Source organism: Aquila chrysaetos, chromosome 2, assembly GCF_900496995.4.
Source record: "Aquila chrysaetos chrysaetos chromosome 2, bAquChr1.4, whole genome shotgun sequence".
In the NCBI taxonomy this organism is placed as follows: Eukaryota; Metazoa; Chordata; class Aves; order Accipitriformes; family Accipitridae; genus Aquila; species Aquila chrysaetos.
This window is the reverse complement of record NC_044005.1, coordinates 49,654,135-49,674,943: the sequence shown is the minus strand read 5'-3', so window position 1 is coordinate 49,674,943 and position 20,809 is coordinate 49,654,135. Positions and strand designations below refer to the sequence as shown.

The 20,809-nt window shown below is 39.4% G+C and overlaps 1 protein-coding gene across 3 annotated transcripts in view; it reads left to right on the top strand.

Moving 5' to 3' along the window:
• Nucleotides 1–20,809, top strand: part of IFTAP (intraflagellar transport associated protein) — a 67,267-nt gene that overhangs the window by 10,345 nt on the left and 36,113 nt on the right. For all 3 annotated transcript variants that reach the window (XM_029998252.1, XM_029998242.2, XM_029998216.2), the window contains exons 2-4: nt 2,898–3,050; nt 18,934–19,091; nt 20,527–20,598. In XM_029998252.1, the coding sequence (XP_029854112.1) occupies nt 2,948–3,050; nt 18,934–19,091; nt 20,527–20,598 (333 nt within the window). In that variant the 5' untranslated portion in view covers nt 2,898–2,947. The remainder of the gene's footprint in view (nt 1–2,897; nt 3,051–18,933; nt 19,092–20,526; nt 20,599–20,809) is intronic.

Below are 20,809 nucleotides of genomic sequence, written 5' to 3'. Positions count from 1 at the left end.
TCTCCATGAGGAGATGATTCTGTAGGCATAAATAACAGCTGTGCAAGGGAAGATTAGGTCTGTGTTGGACTATCAGCTCTGTAGTCCATTTTGCATTTTATTTCTTGCTTTAGATTTTTGAAGCAAAACTGTGAAGTTCATATAAAAAGCAATGGAGGATGTATGCCAAAATAACAAATAGGGTTTTCTCCCCTCTTTTCCAATTTAACATTTATTAAAATATGAATAATTTACTAAACTCACATTCCAAAATATATTCTTCGGTTTTTTTTCTTTTTTTCAGAAGAAAACATAAGGAAATGTGGCCTATGAATGATGAGTTATTTATTTTCTTAACCCAAGATGAATACCTTTGACATAGCTGATAGCAGATCTCATGTACTAATGCCTGTAATAACAATATTGGCTGTAGGAGAGCTACTCTGGATATACCGTTTTGACTTGGTTAAAAATTTGGTCCATTTCTGGTAAAAAAAGCTGTTAGTCTTGAGAAAGTAATCTTTTCCCATGCTTGGAATATCCAGGGAATTTTCTCTGCTATTTTTTATTAAGTAATACTGTTTTGATGATGCTTCTCCCAATGGATGCATACTGAAGTGCATGCTAGATGAAAATATGTAGGCTTAGTGAGATATATGTTTAAAACCTTTAGGGATAACTTCCTAATCTCCATACATCAGGAGATTTCAGGTACTAAATGTTAGATTATATTCTAACAGCATCCAGTGCTTGCTTTTTCATGAGGCTGATGTTCAGGATTTTGCAATTGTAGTTCAGCTAAAACTTTCATTCAAGTTGAATTCAGCACTGCGTTTCCCAGCTAACTGTAGTGAGTCAAAACCTGGTGTTTATCCAAAGTCTTGTTGCACTGTTGTTACTCTTCTACAGCTTAACCAGCAGAGGATATTAAAATCTGAAGTGAACTTTCCCAAGTTCTGTAGGAAGTAGAGGCTGCGCAGCAGAATAAGAATTGAGCTGTAGCATTTTGGTAACACCTGGTCTGCATGCTTAATCTCAGGCTGATGGCCAGGTGGCTGTAGAACATGGCATTCACTGAGAAAGCTGCCATTCAGCTTGGTTAAGGATACAACTATTCCTCCAAATTGGTTATCAATTTTCTAGGTTCCTAGAGCATTTTAGAGTAAGGTAACCTAAGCTTTACTGCCAGCCCTCCTCTGATTTGTTTATAAGTCATTTAAACTCTTGGTGACTCATTTTTTTCATCTGTTATTGGGAATAATATTTGTTTGCTCTTCCTCATGGGACTGTCGTGAAGTTTATTTCATTAGTGTTTATAAAGGACTTGGAGATCCTAGACGCCAGATGCCAAAGAAAAACAGAAGGTTGTTGTTACCATTTTCTTGATTAAATATATGCATATATTTTTTTTCTTTGACACTAGCCTTACAAATCACTGCAGTCTTTCATATAATGAGATTTACCTCAAATAATGACTGTAATAACGGAACAATAATGAGGAATAGAAGGCATTGCTTCCCTCTGAAGCCACTGTAATTTGCATAAACCACTCCGAGAGTCTGGTAAATTATATTCTGCTTGGTCAGTCCACAGAGAGATTAATACTGGTTTGTTTTTTGTAAAACATTAGAAAACTTAAACTTTAGGTCATGTGGGTGTGCATGTGTTTTTATATCTTCAGAACATTAGTCTTCTTTACAAGCTGGCAATCCAACAAAATTAGAGTTTTACATTAGAAATCATGCTTTATTTTCCTGCTGGGCTCTGAACAATTCTTGTTCAATCTTATTTAACTTTAAAATCAGGTTGGCAGCCTTTCCTTAGTGTAGTTGATTTAAGAAAAATTAAGCTTTCATTCCCAAAGCCACTTCTTAATGCTGTGGTAAATCAAGAGAAGAAACACAGGAACACATGAAAATCAAGCATGCACTTAGTGTATAATGCATTCTTGCATCTTTATCACATTTATGTATGCAAACTGATCATTTACATTTTTTAGTTAAGTTGCCACCATGTGAGACAATGTGCCAGTTATGTGTGTCCACACCCTCATCTGTGTTTTTCTGCTTCTAGTAGTCTGTCCTATGTGTATAAAAAATCAGCAATATTATTAGCTATTTAGCATCACACAGCTGTTAAAATGCATTTACACAGCTTTTGTAAGTGAGGGGCAAGATTAACTTCAGCATACTTCACCAAGAGCTGTTTCAGGGCCATTACTTCCCTTAAGAGTCTGGTAAAATGATGAAGATGGGCTGGAAAGCTGTTGCTGTGTGACCGAAGAGTGGAGCTTTAAAGTCCAGAAAAGGCTCTATGGGGTTCCTTCAGCTCTCAGCATTTGTTCCCTTCTGAAGAGTGGTCCTTGCCTTTGTCCGTGGCTGCCCAGTTCCATCATACCCTCCCCGTCCTGTGTGCTGTCTGAGCATACACACACATGTCATCATGATTTAACATGCCCTCCAAAATCTGGGTTTAGTGGCTTTGATGGTACAGTAAACAGTGCACCTGCAGAATGATGGATTCAGTCCAAGTTTTGAATGTACAGGTGTGCCGGTTGTTAACATGCTAGTGAGTGGTGTCACTGGTTCTGCAAACAAGGCAGGGGTTGTAAGACTGAGCAACTTAAAATGAGGGGGAATGAACACCACCGAGAGAGGTTGTCACTTCTGTGGCCCGTATTACCTGAGGACATAAATTTCAGGCATAGCTGATCACAGTCTCTCCCTTTGTACTTAAAATTACTATGTCCACTTGAATTTTGGGGGAAATGTTGTGTAAGGTCCCACTGACAAGATCAGAACTTCAGAAGGAGAGAAGAAAAATTGGACATTCTAGTGCTCGTCTATGTGAATTAGGGACTTTTCAGTTAATTTGTTTTCTGCCCACAGATAAATAGGGCTCTTTTCTTTCTATTGCAGAAGCAGCCTACTAAAGCAGATATGCCTGTTCGACTGTCAAGGTGTGGATCATGGGACAACAACTGTTAAATGACAGCATCCTTGATCAATTTATTAATAGCCATGAGCAGTCATATGAAGAGTTTCTAAATACATTCACTTATCTTTTGAAAGGTATGTAGCTTCCCAAATGTCCCATTAGAAACTGCAGCCAGAAGGGGAGGTAAAAAGAGAAGCAGTAGTATTTAGTGTTGTTCTGCTACTCTCTTGCTTTGTGACTTTAGGCAAATCCTTGTGATGCTTTTGTTTCTCCTCTCAGCAATGGGATCCCTAAGGACAACTTTCCTTAGCTTGGTTCACGGACTGCTAAGGTAGGTCTCTACAGGTGCTTAACCATGTGTTGCTCGCTTTAGGGAGGTGGGGGAACATGCACTATTTGGAAGGATAGGCTTTTCCTAGGCAGGTCCTGCATTGCTTTGCTAGAGGAGTTTCCATAAAAGAAGAAGAGCCTAAGGAAAGTACTTAATGGTACGAGATGGCCTAAGATTTGGGGTGTGCAATTTGGATACTTTCACAGATTTACTAACACTAGCTTGCTGCGCTATGTGGCGTGTGCGCTGAGCTAACAGATAACTTGGATGAAGGCATTTCAGGACGTCAGGTTAGGATGATTAGTCTGAAAAAGTCTCATGCTCTGCAGATGAAGTAAAAGGTAGGGCTTAACCTTGATCTGAGCATTGCTGAATTACAGGCAGTTCAGATGTGGATCCAAATTCTGTAGCTCAGGTTCATTTCTTTTGGCCATGTTAAGTCAGGTGCCATAAAAATAAATGCGAGGTACATATTACTCACAATTCTCTTTACCACAGTTTTGCACTAAAAATGATGTCCTCATATTATTGCAGAAGCTGTGTATTTTTCAATTACAGCATGTGGCATGCTCCATTGATTGGCATTCAGAAGTCTGTCCTGTCCTTGTCCTTCAGGCAGAACTAAGTATCAGTCACAGGCACTGGGCAGAAAACCAGTGGGAGAGTCGAAGCTGCCATAGAAATAATCTTGTGGCAACCTTCTGTCTCTTCTCCCAGTAAAAAATAGAAGAGGAAGGAGACACTAGGGGATGAGATAAGAGGATTGAAAATTAGGTTCTGGACTTCTTTATGTATGATTGATACACTGGGGATAGCTCCTATCTTAGAAGCATGCTGCATATCATGATGCTACTTGCAAAGAGCCTCAGCATGTATTTCAGTCACTTTCATTGTCACTATAGCATCTGCCACTAAAACTGTATAAAAGGTAGAGCTTTAGCTGAATCAAATGCTTAGAAATGCAGTTTCCTATGCTGCTATAAACAAAACAGCTCAGCTTGTTTTCCTCCCACCTTCATTTTCCTTTAAAAATACCCAAAGGTGCTGGTTTGCATTATAAACTAATGACCTGCAAAAATTCCACTTAAAGCACAAGGCATTTTAGCATCAGAACAGTGCAAAATACTTCATGAAATATCACATTCTTAGTTTCTTAATTTTGCATTTGAAAAATAGTCATTTGGCTTTAAATGTTTTTAAAAAATGCAACTGTGATAGCTTAATAAGACTATCTGCTAAAAGGCTTCAGAAATTTTCACTTTTATGTATGAGTTCATATATTTACTGTGGGGATATATTTGTGATTACTGTCAAGCAAAATCTAACCATTTTCAGATTACCTTTCTGAATTTGGCCCGATAATGGTGTTGATCTACACGTTAATGCTCACTAATGTCAGAATTTGCAGTCCTGCTTAATTAGATATGGAGATAGCTAGTTGTATACACAAATAACCAAGCCTATTCAGTTGTGTGTGTAAATATATCGGAGCTCTTTAAAAAAATTCCTTGAAAAACATCACCATCTGATAGATTTTTGACTGCCGTAACATTGGAAACAGAAGACACAGATATAGCTAATTGGATCCCACTGATTTCACAGGGTACCATATTTATATAAGGTGGTTTTCACTTGTTCATGAATTTGTACTAGCTCTCTAGTTGGGATTGCAAGGATATTTTCACCAGGAGTTTCCACATTATTCTTGAAAGCATCTCATAAGAATCTGATTTCATAACTAATGTTTGGTTTTTCTTCATTAGTTAAATTTACACACAGTGAAACTGAAAAGAATATACCTTGAGTACAAAGACCCAAGCATCCTTGATTGTTCTGGCCTATCTAAAAAGAGCCCTTTGAGACTATAAATGTCAGCATGGAGTAACCCCCTGTGAGCACATTAGGGTCTTCTGCTGACAGCATAGTTCCATTCTTGTAAATATGGGAAACAGTATTAATGAATTTTTGCATTCCTGACTTTCATTGGCTTTTTAAGGGTTGCTAATATCCTAATCAAGAAAATTGCATTTTTAGAATATTGTCTTTTTTGTATCTGAATGTGTGATACTACCTTTGGCTACTCCTATTCTTCCTTGTGTTATTTGAAAAAGATATTCTCTTAGCTGAAGTAGAACAAGAGTTGGAGTCAAAATAAGGTCCTTCTAAATTCTGTATAATTCATTTAGTGATATGTATGGTTTAAATAGCATGCAGATACATTATAACTTAGTTGGACCATAAAAGTATATCTTTGATACAGGAATTTAATCTTCCTGATTTTAGTATTCCTAAAAACCCAGTAGTTCTGTTTGTCAAAGTGTGCTTGGTGCCGTGACAGAATGAGAGTTCATAGACTAATTGACAAGTAAATCCTATAGTAAGGCTTTTACCTCACTTCTACCAGATCTGATGGGACATGGATGAACATACTTAAATGTAATTTTAAAACTCTGAGCTCAGCATTTAAAGCATATATACTCCAACAGAACATGACCCATATATCTTAAATGCATAGTATTTAAAAAGTATGCGAGCACTCCCTCCATAATTGGAGACATTTTTAATGGTTTTTATTGATTCTGTAATGGATGGACACTTGAGGGCTGGGTTAAGATTCAAGTAAGTCTCTTAGTTTTTCTACTTACAGCATCCCAAGTGTGTTTTTTGTCAAAAGGATAACATTAACAAGATTAATAGATAGGTGAAAGGGCTGGTGAACCCATGTGAATGTAATTTAGTAATTAGAGCACGGGTCCAGAAGGATGAAATTTTTCATGCTTGCTGTAAAGCTTTGCACAAGTTTTCAGCATCTGGAAAAAAATGACCACCTCTTGTGCAAATCCAAAGTGAAGATATTGGTAAGAGGAGTCCTTTTATTAGCCATTTATTTTAATACTTTTGTTTGTGCTGCTCTTAGAATCACTGAACCCCCTTATGCTTATGCTAAGTTATGTATTTAGTTTTGTTAGTTCGTTCTTTTAGTTTTGGGTATAAAAACAATCTGATAATAAAACAGCTAACTGGCATTTACTTTGAGGTTGTACAACTCCACTATGTTTTTTAAGTCCAGAGACAAATCTTAAGAGTGATTTCTTGACTGTGCAGTTGAAGAAGCCTCAGAAGAGTTGGATTTACAAAGGAATTGATGACACAGATTTCTGTAGTTGTGGTCAATGTGTGGTCTCTTCAGAACTAAACACTTCCTAGAACAACTTTGGTTAAAATCTCATGGAGATAGACCCAATCCCCACTTTTTACAAAATTGCCACACAGGGCAAGAGGCTCTTTCAAATCTTAGGAAGAGTGTTTGAAATCTGGTGTAAAGAACTATGATGTCCAGAGTTAGAAGGCAGCATCTGCTCATTTTTCTAAACTGAGAGGAAGATTGGGAAATTCACTGGAGCATAAAATATCTCCTTTGACCTTCTACAAAAAATACAGACACCCCCCCCCCCCCCCCCCCCAATGGTCCAAGCTTCAAATTTTTCATCTGGATTTTAAATTACTTCTCTCCTCCTTCTAAAAATATGAGATCCTGGATCAGTCAGCTGCACAGAAAAATGCTGCCATGAATAAAATTCATATCCAAACCTAAGTTTAGATTCATATTTTTAACATGGTCCTGGGCATTTGACCACTGGGATTAAATTCAATCCATTCCTAGTGTTAATTTTACTCTATTTCATATACCTCACACTGCCTGGCAGTGCATTGAAGTCTGAGGACTTTGATGAGATCTATCTCTAAGCAAACTGAACCTTAGATATATACTTCATAGCCTCAGTGCTGTTGTTTTGATGCTTCTGTGCCGAGCAAGCTGTCAAGCGGAGGAAGTTGGAAGTGGCTGACCACTTCTCTGCTTCCAGGTGGCATGCAAGAGCCATATTCTGTGTTGTGATCAGATTAATTTAATTCCCCAGTGAAAGCTGAGCGATGTATTTAGTTCACAGTCCATTTGACGGTAGCTGTCTGCTTCCTTTTTTCGTTAACCACATTTAGGAAAAACAACAACTTTAAACTTCCTATATAAGTGTCAGTGGAGGCACTTCACAAATGTGAGTCTCAACAGCAGAAAGCATAGCAGAAAACTATATAAGAAATGACAGTAAATTCACTTTAATTTAAAAAATGGACCAGTAGGACAACGCTAACCGGAAGAGAAATTTGCAGCCTTCTTCCTATGAGTGGATTTGCCAATAAAAGCAACTAGATGGTTCAATAAAACTAATTAAATTAATCTGTCATCCCCAGGGAACTTAAACAGGGCATGAAATAGGGAAACAGTGTCAATTCAGAGCTTTTTATTGATGTGTTGTGCTGGATCATTGGAAAGAATTGGTTGGGAGAAAAAATTTGCAATTTTCTATTGATCATAAATTTGGTAGCTGTCTCTGTGTAACCTTCATTCAATATAGTATAAAATCAAATATCATACAGAGCCCCTAAATGTAGAAAAAAAAGACATAGGGATGCAAACATAACAGATTATTTTTGAAGTAATAATAGCTGATCTGTTTTATGGATATTTGTTGTCCTTAGAACTCAGTGGTATTTGCTATGCAAAGTACTTCATCTCCATTGTATAGACAGAAAAAATTAGGCATAAAGAAGGGAAATGACTCGTGTTTGTTTGCACAGTAGCTCACTGGCAGCACCAGATAAGGACAGAGGCACTTGGACTCCTGGAAACTTTGACAGCTCTTGAACAATAGTGCTTCCCTGATAGCAATTCTTCGTTCTTTGCTGTGATGCCTTTATTACTAAACAATTTCTAAAGATTGTTTCAGATGGAAAAAATATATTTGCATTCTGTTGGATAACTTATATTTTCTAGAATGTAAAAAAGGGAAATATTTAGTAATTTTGCTGTTGATACTTTGATACTTGCTCTAGCTCATCACCTTGCCTTGAAAGACATCGAAGTGTGCTAAATGCAGCTGTTAGCTAAGTTTCATGTCATTGCAGTGAGGTGAGGAAGCCTTCTTTTCCAGATGTGGAAATGACACAAAGCAAATAATGTCAGAGATCAGAGCCATATAGTGGCTCAACAGGACAATCAGAAATCAAGTGACCTCACTTCCAATTTAGTGCTGAACTCTATAGAATTGTGTGCTTTTCTATGTCCAGTATAAAATCACCTAGAAATGCCTAATTTCAAGAAAGTAGGTATTTGCCTTAAAAAAAAATCAGGCCTTTTGAAGATGCCTTAATGTCTTAATTATAATACCCAAAATTGAGCATTTTTGAAACTCTTGGGCTCTCTGACATTTTATTAATTTGTTCTCACCTGCTGTAATCTTTTTATGATATTATTTGTTAAAAAAGGAATACTTTGTATGGAGATGTCAGATGCTTTTAATTATATATAATTCACTTGTTTCTTACAGTCCTTATCTACTTACCTGCTAGTGCTGAATTCTTCTAGAATGCAAGTACACAGAAGATTTTCAAAATCAGTTCTGTCCTGATTTATTAGTATATCACCTGCTCTTTTAAAGTGCTCCCAACATATGTATTTAATGTAGTTTCCCTGTGCTGAGGATGAATTTAAGCACATTTGTGGTTGCTTTGACTTTAAAAATCAAAAAAACCCCAAGTGTGACAAACACAGTGCTTATTTAAGTAATAAACTCAAATACATTCTGTTTCTTTTAGCTAAGGTTCAACGTATGACTTAGTGTAGCCAAGACTCAGAAAGAAGTGTGGAGTTCCTGTACTCTGAACTAGTATTCTCCCATTAGTTACTGTGTAATTTAAAGCTTTTCCTAAACTATCCCTCAAACACAATTTCTGAAATATAACACTATTTGCATTCTGCAAAGGACAGTGTAGATTTTCTGAAGCCGTCAGAAACAGGCCCACCTTTATCAACTTCTGGAAAACATCTTCCAGCTTTTATATCCTGATACACTTTCAAATTATAATTGCAAAATACTATCAATTGTACAGCCTGTGCCTTTATGATGCCTTTTTTTTTCCCTCACCACATAAACACTTTTTATTTTTAGAACTAGAAATCTTATCTAGTATGTTGGCATTGCTTGGTAGTGATAGATACCACTTGATCCCTGGTAGATATTAAGAGGTGTAGCTCCCTTTGTAGGACTGTGCTGGCTAATATCAGCTGGGGATCTGCTCTAAGATTTCTGTCATGGTTTTCTGATTTTTTTAAACATTATTTTTCATCATCATCTCTTGGAAGAAGCAGGATTTTGCCCATGCGGGCTGCTGAAATGGTCAAGTGCACCTTTGCCTTGTTATTTAACTGACTGCATTATAGTATTCAAATGGAGAAGGTATCCAGCAGCAGCACTGTTGAACCGTGGAAGAATAATACATATTTTTAAATGATCAGATGGGGTGAATGTGGTATAAACAGGAAATACTGCCCCTTTTCTAACACTGACACTGTCTAAAGCACAACAGAGACATAGGTGTTGATACAGATAAACACTACATAAACCCAGAACCTATAGGTTCCATTAAGGAAAAAGGGAGAGATACTGATACAGTAGAAGAACAGTTAAACTTTTGAAAATTAAGAGCTGAGTTAGTTTTGGAGAAGTATTGCTGTACATTAAGCTAACGCAGGTGTGTGAGAGTGGCTGAAATATACTTGAGAGTAACAGTCATTTGTCTTTCCCCTGAAGGAGCACATACAAAAAAAAGTCCTTTCCTGTCTGGTTTTTAAACCTACTGCAATAAGGGAAGTATCCAAAAATGGCAGTCAAAAGTAATAACTGGGACTTAAGAGTTTACCCTTTTAAGTCAGAAACAGTCCCACTGAAGTTACTTGTCTCAGTCTATGGCATATGTACTTATCCTAGCTGAGGACATGGGGTAGTGAAATTTCCTTAGAAAACTGAGAAAAGAATCAAGCTGGTATTACTGATTATAGTAAAAGTTGACCTTTTTTGAAGGAAAAAAAAAAGGTAAACAATAGTTTTTGCTGATTATTTGTCATTTAATCAGGGTAATACAGAAGACATTAGGGGAAAAGGCTGCACCAGCTGAATCTCTGTTCTGGTGTAAAGAGCAAAGAATTCCGTAGACATGAGTGAGTTATATTGGTGAAACACTGCAGTGAAGGAAAGGGGATTGAGCAGCAACAATGTCCTTGTTAATTGGAGGTGAAGTGCAAAACCAGAAGACCATGATGTTTGACATATTGGACTTTCAAGATGTGTTACAAATATTAATTTGCACACTTAGGCAAGTAAGTTGTTATTTTCTCTGCTGTTAATCTGATTGAGTTACTTTGACAGAAGAGTTCTACTTGCTCAGTGCTACTGCGAGATCACTGTCATTGAAATTAGTGAGGGTTTTGGTTGAGTAAGATTGGAATGGGACTTCAAGAATTCAGATAGCTAGGGGAGAGACAATTCAGATGCTGAGGGCTGGCAGATATGATATAGTATGTATGGAACATCCACTGTCTTTTTGGGTGGCAGCAGGATGCTAGGCAGGATGCACTAAGACTCTTAAAACAGCACTACATAATGAAGTTTAGGTGCCTGAATTGCAGCTGGATTGCTTTTACTTATGGACAGGCATATAGGACCTTAATACTGAAATCCTCCAAGTACTTACTGTATGGGATACTTGGGCTTTTTGTCATGAAAAGTTGGACAAACTGCATTGATTTACAGAGATTTATGCATTTAAATACATGGAAACAGGAAGATAGCTCGAGAATGTAAATCAGAGCAGGTTTTCTAGACTAAGTAACTTTAAAACACTATGTTTTATTCTCATCTGGGCAATATACAAGCAGAAGGAGGCTGCAAGTTTTGATTGGGTTACTGCAGAAAATCTGGGAGCTGGTTTGATTGAATTATCAAAAAGAAATAGGTGGTTTTAAAAATTATCTTCCCAACAAATTGGATTTTCAGCCTTGAAATTTGTTTTTTCCTCTTACAGCTTGTCATTTAGAGCAAATGAACTCAGCACCATCCAATGGTTTACATAGTTGCAAATAGGTAAATACAGGTACTTCTCCTACAGTACGGTACTGTCTTGTGAACATCTCAAAGTGCTATTTTATGGAAATGTTTCAGTGACAGTGTTTGTTCTTGTTTTAAAATGTGGCTGTTTCCTGATGAAGTGTTTGAAGAATGGAGGTGGTGAATGAACATGAAAGTTGTACTCATGACCTCTGTGCAAGGCAGTTATCACACTACTATAAGTAAAATTATTTTTTTGTTCAGGAGTCCTGCACAAAGTTACTATATTATTTGAATCCCAGGTTTTCCATCAAAGCATAACTTGGAAGGGATTTAAGGGATTGAAAGGCCTTCTGCTGGCCCTCAGTCCAGCATTTTGAGGACAAAGAAGTAAATTGGAACTTACAATAGTAGCTTTGCTGTATTTTTTTCTTTTTTATAGTTAAAGGGGCCTGTTTCCCATTCTCACCCAATTTTTGTTTTTGGAATGAATTCACTGATTTGAAAAAAAGCAGGAAGTACCCAGTAGTTTGTATTGTTTTGTCCAGTATATTATCCCAAGCCAGGTTTTCTACAGTATGTTATTGATTGCTGCGTCTGGTCTGGCTTTGAAATGTTTCAGACCACGAAACTTTTATTATTCTTCTGGGTCTACTATTTCATCTAACAGTTTTCACTGACAGGAAGTTTTTCCTGATAATCCTGGTAGCTATCTTCTCTGGCTTTGTGATAAGTGACTCCATTATTCTTTGAAATATGTGGGTGTTCAGTGGACATTTTCAAAAGATTCCCTTCCAAATTGGAAGACAAAGAGAATTTTAAGCAATATAGAGGATAGATAGCAGGAGAGAAAAAAATTTATCAAGCTGGATATACTTTCTGATAGAAATATGTTTCTGAAGTCTGCAACATACTTTTCAGTGACACACAATTATGATGGATACTACTCTTGTGAGACTCAGATTTACTTTTCTAGAGACCTAAGCTGGCTTGTTATTTCATTGTTAAGGTACTGACAGTGGACTTTCTAAAAAGTAAGACTGAGAAACTGTCTGCAGAGTGAATATGTGAATCTTTCCATCATTTCAACCTCCTTCTTCTGCTACTTTTTGTTGTGTTTGTATCCCTTATTTTTGACTTTTGTCACATGTTGTAAAGGCCAGTGTTGTACATCTGGGATCTTGGCAGGTTGAAAGCTGTGACTGTGAATAATGAATCAATTATCACTTAGTCAGGGGGAAGGCAGAGTGATCCTCTTGCTGGCTTGAATGTGATCCTTCCTCCTTCCTCTTTTCTTTCAAAAGTAAGGACAGAAATGGTTGAAATTCAGAACACTGTCAAAGGAATACAGCTGTGATATTTCTCTGCAGATTGTAGTTTCTTTAATTTCTTATTTTTTAAGATCATCAGTGTTACTGCTTCAAGAGAGCCAGTTATGTGATGCATGCATTGAGAAACTATAGGTGTCAGTAGTTACTATGGGCATCTGAAGGTGGATCTTACTCGCCCTGAGGGGCTGTGCTTGGGGCTAGCAACGTAATGTTTGATTCACCTCCCCCCGCTCCAACTTATGTGGCATAGCCTCATTATGCATATGGTTGCATAACTGGTATTCTGTCCACAGCATGCATTTCACAACTGCTTTGGGTCGCTTAGACTTTTTTCTTTTCCTTCTGAATGTTTCTTCAGTTGCAGTCATGAATCTAGTATCACATTGCAGTTGTGAATGTTTCATCAAAAGTAATATTTAATATTCTATAACCCAATAACTGCAATGGTCGTAACCAGAAAAAAAGTTTCTAACAGCAGTTTATGACTGATCTCTCAGGAAAAGGCACAGTGCTTCTAGCTGTAGTCTGGGATTGGTAAATGGCACATAAATATTATGAATGCACTTGATTTCTTATTTGCTCATTTAATCTCTCTAGCTTTTTAACTGTGACAATTGCTCAGCTGTCCAGAAAATATATAACCTAATAAGTTTGTCAGCTCATATGTACTGTCTAATTACAACTGCCCAACTATGTGTCATAGGTCTTTTGATGGTAAAAGTGGTATTATTTTATTTGGAGAATTCAGAACCTATGTTTTGGAGAAGGATTATCTGGTTTATATCCCAGAAGAATGACCACAGTGGTATTCAAGATAGGCATGGGCTAGTGCAGGAATATCATGTTTATTCAGAACCTATCAGCTGTATGAATTATGTTGGTGATCATTCCAGCTGATGATGCCTTTTGTCTCTCTGTTGATCTGGCCGAGAAAAGTGTATGGCTTCCAGAAGCTTTTTCTCACTTCTCATACATAAAGATTCCTGATGTGCACGGGGAGGCCACTGGGTCCTTAGTCCCTATTGTTATTCTATAGGTCTGCACATGTTTGGCTGCATAATTTGCTAATACACACATACCCTAAAAAACATTAATATCCTTTTGTGCCTTGTCAGTCTTTAATATAAAGCTTGTCAGTTCTTAGTATAAAACAGGAAGTCCATCCTGTTTTACCACTACCGTAACAAAAGATTGAAACTTTTTGAGCTAGTCATCTAGGCCATCCTATAAAGTAGGGTGACAGTAAAACTGTCTTCAAATAGTGGGTGACCATTTTACCTGTCAAGAATTTAAAAGAGGGTTTCTTGTGTAATACTGCTTCATTTCCATGGTTTGAACAAGAAAGTGTGTAGGAGGAAGAGATTGCCCATATGTACTGCTGTTTCCAAATATTGTTTTAGGAAAGTACTTGCTAAAAAAGCAGGGAGAAGCCAGATGTCATATCAAGAGACGTGGGATTTAGGAATTATTCAGAGGATCCATCTGTGGTCTGAGTGTTAAAATCTGTTTGCTAGATTGCTCTGATCTGGTGCAGTTTGCATCACAGAGACGTGGTGGGATGGCTTCTATGACTGGAGCGTTGGAATGGAAGGATACAGGCTCTTTAGGAAGGACAGCCAGGGAAGATGAGGAGGGGTTGTTGCCCTCATATGTCAATGACCAGCTGGAGTGCATGGAACTCCACCTGGGGATGGAGGAGGAGCCGACCGAGAGCCTGTGGGTCAGTATTAAAGGGAGGGCAGGGACAGGTGACGTTATAGTGGGGGTCTGCTACAGGCCACCTGACGAGGAAGACTGAGCAAATGAAGCCCTCTATAGACAGATAGGAGCAGCCTCACATTCAGAAGCCCTGATCCTCACGAGGGACTTCAACCACCCTGGTATCTGTTGGAAGGACAACACAGCAGGGCATAGGCAATCCAGGAGTTTCCTGGAATGTGTTGATGACAGCTTCCTTCTCCAAGTGATGGAGGAGCCGATGAGGAGAGGGGCTATGCTGGATCTTGTTCTCACCAGCAAGGAGGGGCTGATGGGGAATGTGAAGCTTAAGGGCAGCCTTTCTGCAGTGACCATGAAATGGTAGAGTTCTAGATCCTCAGGGCAGCAAGGAGGGCACACAGCAAGCTCGCTACACTGGACTTCAGGACAGCAGACTTTGGCCTCTTCAGGGATCTGCTTGGTAGAGAACCATGGGATAAATCCCTGGAGGGAAGAGGGGGCCCAAGAAAGCTGGTTAATATTGAAGGATCACCTCCTCCAAGCTCAGGAGCAATGAATCCCAACAAAGAGGAAGTCAGGCAAAAACACCAGGAGGCCTGCATGGATGAAGAAGGAGCTCCTGGACAAACTCAAACACAAAAAGGAAGCCTACAGAGGGTAGAAGCAGGAACAGGTAGCCTGGGAAGACTACAGAGAAATTGTCCAAGCAGCCAGGAATGATGTTGGGAGAGCTAAAGGCCTGATAGGATTAAATCTGGCCAGGGACATCAAGGGCAACAAGAAAAGCTTCTGTAGGTATCTCAGTGATAAAAGGAAGACTAGGGAAAATGTGGGCCCTCTCTGGAAGGAAATGGGAGACCTGGTTATCCGGGACATGGAGAAGGCTGAGGTACTCATTGGCTTTTTTGCCTCAGTCTTCACTGGCAAGTGCTCCAGCCACACCGCCCAAGACACAGAAGGCAAAGGCAGGGACTGGCAGAATGAAGAACTGCCCACCGTAGGAGAAGATCAGGTTCGAGACCATCTAAGGAACCTGAAGATGCACAAGTCCATGGGACCTGATGAGATGTGTCCACAAGTCCTGAGGGAACTTGTGGATGAAGTGGCTAAGCCACTATCCATCATATTTGAGAAGTTGTGGCAGTCCAGGGGAGTTCCTACTGACCGGAAAAGGGGAAACATAACCCCCATTTTTAAAAAGGGAAAAAGGGAAGACCCAAGGAACCACAGGCCGGTCAGTCTCACCTCTGTGGCTTCGCTAAGGGTGAATTGTGCCTGATAAATTTGGTGGCCTTTCATGATGGGGTTACAGTGTGGACAAGGGAGGAGCAACTGATGTCATCTGCCTGGACTTGTGCAAAGCATTTGACACTGTCCTGCATGACATCCTTGTCTCTAAATTGGAGAGATGTGGATTTGATGGATGGACCACTCGGTGGATAAGGAATTGGCTGGATGGTTGCACTCAAAGAGTTGTGGTCAACAGCTCGATGTCTGAGAGGAGGCCAATGATGAGTGGCATTCCTCCGGGGTCAGTACTGGGACTGGTGCTGTTTAACATCTCTGTTGGTGACATGGACAGTGGCATTGAGTGCACCCTCAGCAAGTTTGCTGATGACACCAAGCTGTGTGGTGTGGTTAACACGCTGGAGGGAAGGGATGCCATCCAGAGGGGCCTTGACAGGCTAGAGAGGTGGGCCTGTGTGAACCTCATGAGGTTCAACAAGGCCAGGTGCAAGGTTCTGCACATGGGTTGGGGCAATCCCAAGCACAAGTACAGGCTGGGCAATGAGTGGATTGAGAGCAGCCCTGCGGAGAAGGACTTGGGGGTGTTGGTTGTACGAGAAGCTCAACATGACCTAGCAGTGTGCATCTGGAGCCCAGAAAGCGAACTGTATCCTGGGCTGCATCAAAAGAAGTGTGGCCAGCAGGTCGAGGGAGGTGATTCTCCCCCTCTACACTGCTGTCATGAGACTCAATCTGGAGTACTGCATCCAGCTCTGGAGCCCTCAGCACAGGAAAGACAATGACCTGTTGGAGCGAGTCCAGAGGAGGGCCACAAAAGTGATCAGTGGGCTGGAACACCTCTCCTGTGAAGACAGGCTGAGAGAGTTGGGGTTGTTCAGCCTGGAGAAGAGAAGGCTCTGGGGAGACCTTAGAGCAGCCTTCCAGTACCTAAAGGGGGCCTACAAGAAAGCCAGAGAGGGACTTTTTACAAGGACATGTAGTGAGAGGACATGGGGTAGTGTTTTTAAACTGAAAGAGGGTAGATTGAGATTAGATGTAAGGAAGTTTTTTTACTGTGAGGGCGGTGAGGCACTGGAAGAGGTTGCCCAGAGAGGCTGTGGATGCCCCATCCCTGGCAGTGTTCAAGGCCAGGTTGGATGGGGCTTTGAGCAACCTGGTCTAGTGGAAGGTGTCCCTGCCCATGGCAGGGGGTTGGAACTAGATGGTCTTTAAGGTCCCTTCCGACCCAAACCATTCTATGATTCTATGAATTTACTTCCTATGAACCTTGACTCTTATGAGTGTGGACTTCAGGTTACGCCCAGACTGCCAGCCCTTTCTATGTGTCATAGTAACTGCAGCACAGAGCTGTCCCTGGGGATTAATAACTCTTTGGTGGATGGCTCAATGTAGTACCCCCAGGGGCATCATTAAAACTCTCCACAAGAATTACTTCAATGCCTGTAACATTTAATTACACTTTAGAAATGCACTGCAGTGTTTCTTATTGTTACAAAGTAGATTTTTCAAACTAAACCCAAGAAACTCTGTTAAATGAGCATTTATTTTTCATTAACAACATGTGGTGTGAAGTTCATTTGAATTGATTGCCCTATAGCTGCTCCATATTCGATAATGAGACTTTTAAAATAAAAAGTTGTGCATTTTTATTTTGGCTGTGATTAGTATATTTTTTTGCCATGTTGTAGGAAAAAAACCTATTCAGCATGGGTTTGGAAGTCCATACTTCCGTGCACATACTTGTCCTGATCTGTAATCAGCTCCGAGATCCAGTCTGTACTGTTGAGATTTCATCTGATGATCACCTAGCTGTATCCTAATTCTGCTGGCTGCTCCGTGCCCCACGGACCTGGCTGGTAGGACAGTGAGAAGCACTAACAGTTGTCTTTAACTTTGCTCTTGTTGTCCAAGGAGTTGTTAAAAGTCTGAAAGATGTCATAAGCTATCATTGAAAGACTCAGTTCTGTTTCTGAATACTTCCCTATTTTCGAGTGAGGGCCCAGTTAGCCACTATTGATGTGTAAAATAAACACAAGAGAAGCTATTCCAATCTTCCGTCAATGCACTAGCAAAACATTTTTCCAGTCTGTCTTTCAAGACCAAAGGAATCCCCTAAGGGAACAAACTCTGCTTGAACACCTGTATTTAATCTTTAATCTCAGGACCTAAGCTTCTGGCAATTAAATATCACTGGCATACTGCTGTTAGTCTGATCCCAATAAAAAAATATTTACTTGCAAAATTTTCCCACCCAGTCAGATTGCTGATATAGGGAGGAAATCAAATCGGTAATAAGCTAGGTCAAGAGCATACTATAGTTGTTAAACACTGAAAGCAGCAGTGCCTAAAGAAATCAGCTCAGATGAGGTGTTTTACTAACTAAAGATACAGGGGCTAGGTTATAGGACCTGTCAGTGCATCTCATCACATGGTCCTGGACTGGTGGAGATTCTGGCAGTGGTGCCCGTGGACACCCGAGAGCTCTGTGGGTGCTGGCTCTGGGTGGGCTCACAGCCAGTATCAGTACCAGCTCTGACAAGAACTGCCACGGCTCACTTCTATACTAGACAACGTGAGCATTTTCTCTGATGGTTGCAAGGTTCACACACGGGGCACACGGTTGGGCTGATAGTATTAAACAGGGTGATACCAAGATAGTGAGGTAGAAAATACAAGAACTACTCCATTTTTGGACCAGATCATTGCTGTACTATGATCAAAATCAGAGTCCTTTCTTGTGCTTGATGAGAAGGTACACCGTCAGTTAGGTATGTTAAGGAATATGTGCACTTGAAGTGCTTAAGATATCAAGTGATTTTGTGAGCACAGATCCCACATAAGCACAGCTGCTGGACTTTTAAAACTAGACATGTGAGTGTTGGGAGTGTGTGTTGGTGTTGGGGAATGAGGTTTTTTTTCTGATTTTATTTCTAAAAATGTACACCTAAAATAGCTCTACTGAGTGCATGCAGTTGCTATGGGGTTTATAGTGTGACAAAGAAGAGACTCTCTTCATATGTGCTGGTGTTTGCAGTGCCGGATGAAGGCACGGGCACAAATGTTACGTGCCATTTTGTGCCAAATTCAGAGAGCATTTAAATAGAGTTTTTAAATTAAAACTAAGGTGTAACCTTACTGTCTTGCTTTTTTGAGGTATTTTCAGCTCTTGAGTTATTTTATGAAGTTTTCTGTATATTGCATAAGCTTTTGAGACAATGAATTCTTCAGTATTGAGGAATAGGTGGTGCACTTGAAGTTCAAACTGCATATTCAATTTTATGATAAAGATTGTGAAATACATGTATATGATGCACATGGAAGCTCTAAGCATGAGGGGAAAAGTGAATGTGTAAAATAAGTCAATATTAGATCTAATGAAATTCATGTTTTTCTTTTTCTTGGATGGTGCATTATGTTATCTGATCTGATGTGATTCTCCTTGCAGAGGAAGAGGGGAAGACAATTCAAGGAAGAGAAGTGGACTCCTTAAGAAAAAAAAATTCTACTTCTGAATTATCAAACAGAAATAAACAGGATGGCTCACCTGGAAGAAGCAAAGAAATGTGGGTGTCTCTTCCACCACAGATGCCAAATGAGAATGAGGTAATGAGTTAACATTTGTCCATGTGGATAAGCACCATATTCAAACAGATGAAAATATGGGGAGATACACTGTCCAAATGTTAGAGGCTAGTGGTATTTATCCCATCCAAGGCAAATATTTAAAATACTACCTAAGTGTGTAATGCTTACAGAGGCACCTGCGTGGGTCATGTTTGGCAGTGGCATTTGCTCTACTGAATCTGACTAATAAATAAGGCGCCCCGCAAGGCCCTTTTTAGTGCTTTCACTGAAGACTGCAGTTATTGGTAGAGGTTGGCAAAAAGGAAAAAATCTTGAGAGCATGGATGCCAACATGCACAGATTTATTTTGTTTCTTGAGGATTTTAGCAAGTCCTGAGTTCTGTGTTACTGAAGTAGATTGCCTCAGCTACCTAAAGTAAACGGTAGGCAGGCCAGAGGCATTTTCAATCTTCTGAAACATATGAGATTAGGGATTTAATGTGTAGGGACAGGAAAACAATAGACATCATCTGGAGAGAGCAAGATGGAAATCTGAGTCCACTTGTTAAAAACTTCTGCCCTCCTGCCTGAGTAACAAATAACTAAGCTGTGATCTAGCCTGTACTCAAAAATTCCCTTCATTAAACTTTTTATTAAAAAAGAAGTAGCAGGTCATTTTGTGCAATGCACAGAGAAACACACTTAAGTGCCTTCAAATGATGGGCCTGCCAGGCCTCAGTCAAAGAGCACAAGCTGTCATTTTCTTCCCTACTAGCACATGCCTTTGAGGTGGAATCGAGCAAGGCTTTTAAAACAATCACATTCTGTCAGTTGATTGTGTAATAATAATAATGACAAGAATCTTTCTGCCATTTTTCTCATGAAGAATATGGTTGCCTCATTGGGATGGACTGCCTTTGGGTCTCTTACTTTAGCCACTTTAAATTGGCTTTCTGCCCCATAAAGCAATGTGCAACTTCCATTATCCTTTATTTAATGGAACATCTTGATACTTGTCTTTGTTGCTACAGAAAAAAAGTTTCAGACATGGCTGCACATTTTTGTCACATTAGCAGTTTAAGAAACAAATACAGTAATAGCAGAATGCATCAGAAAAATTGCTAGCATAGTAGCAGGAGGAGGCTGTAATGCAGTAAGTTGGCCACTGTAACCTTTAAGCCTGCCCTGAGGAAAGAAGAAAAAAACTGCTATTGAAAACAATGCTTCTGTTCTAAATGCTGCTTTTTAGGCATGTTATGATTACTTGCACTATTGTTCCAATTGATTCAGTCTGGTCCTGTGTAGGATTTCAGAGGATTACCTGCATACGTTCTATTTTCAGGAGCATTGCATTCACTATTTAAAAATTTTTAAGTGCACCTTAAAGGATCTGTATGTGTAAATCAGTAGGAGCTCTGACTGTGATTTTGGTTCTGTTTCATGCATATAAGTATTTCCGCCTATTTATCTACAGACAGTGATGAATGAGAGCTGGAAAACTGGTGGCTCTGATGGAAATGATCTCAGTCTTTCTGAAAGAGTGAAGGTGAGTTTTTCTTTGATTTTATTCAAAGTGGGGATTATGAGCAGAACATGACTGATTCTTGCTTTATTCATTTACAAAGTACTTGCAATTTGTTGATGTATTTCTTTCCCATCTGTGGGAAAGAAGGATGAGAGCATCACCATCCAAAATTTTTTTCAAAGGTTAATGAGTATGTACTTTTAAAGTGTAAAGGTTATGTAAGTGTTGAGAA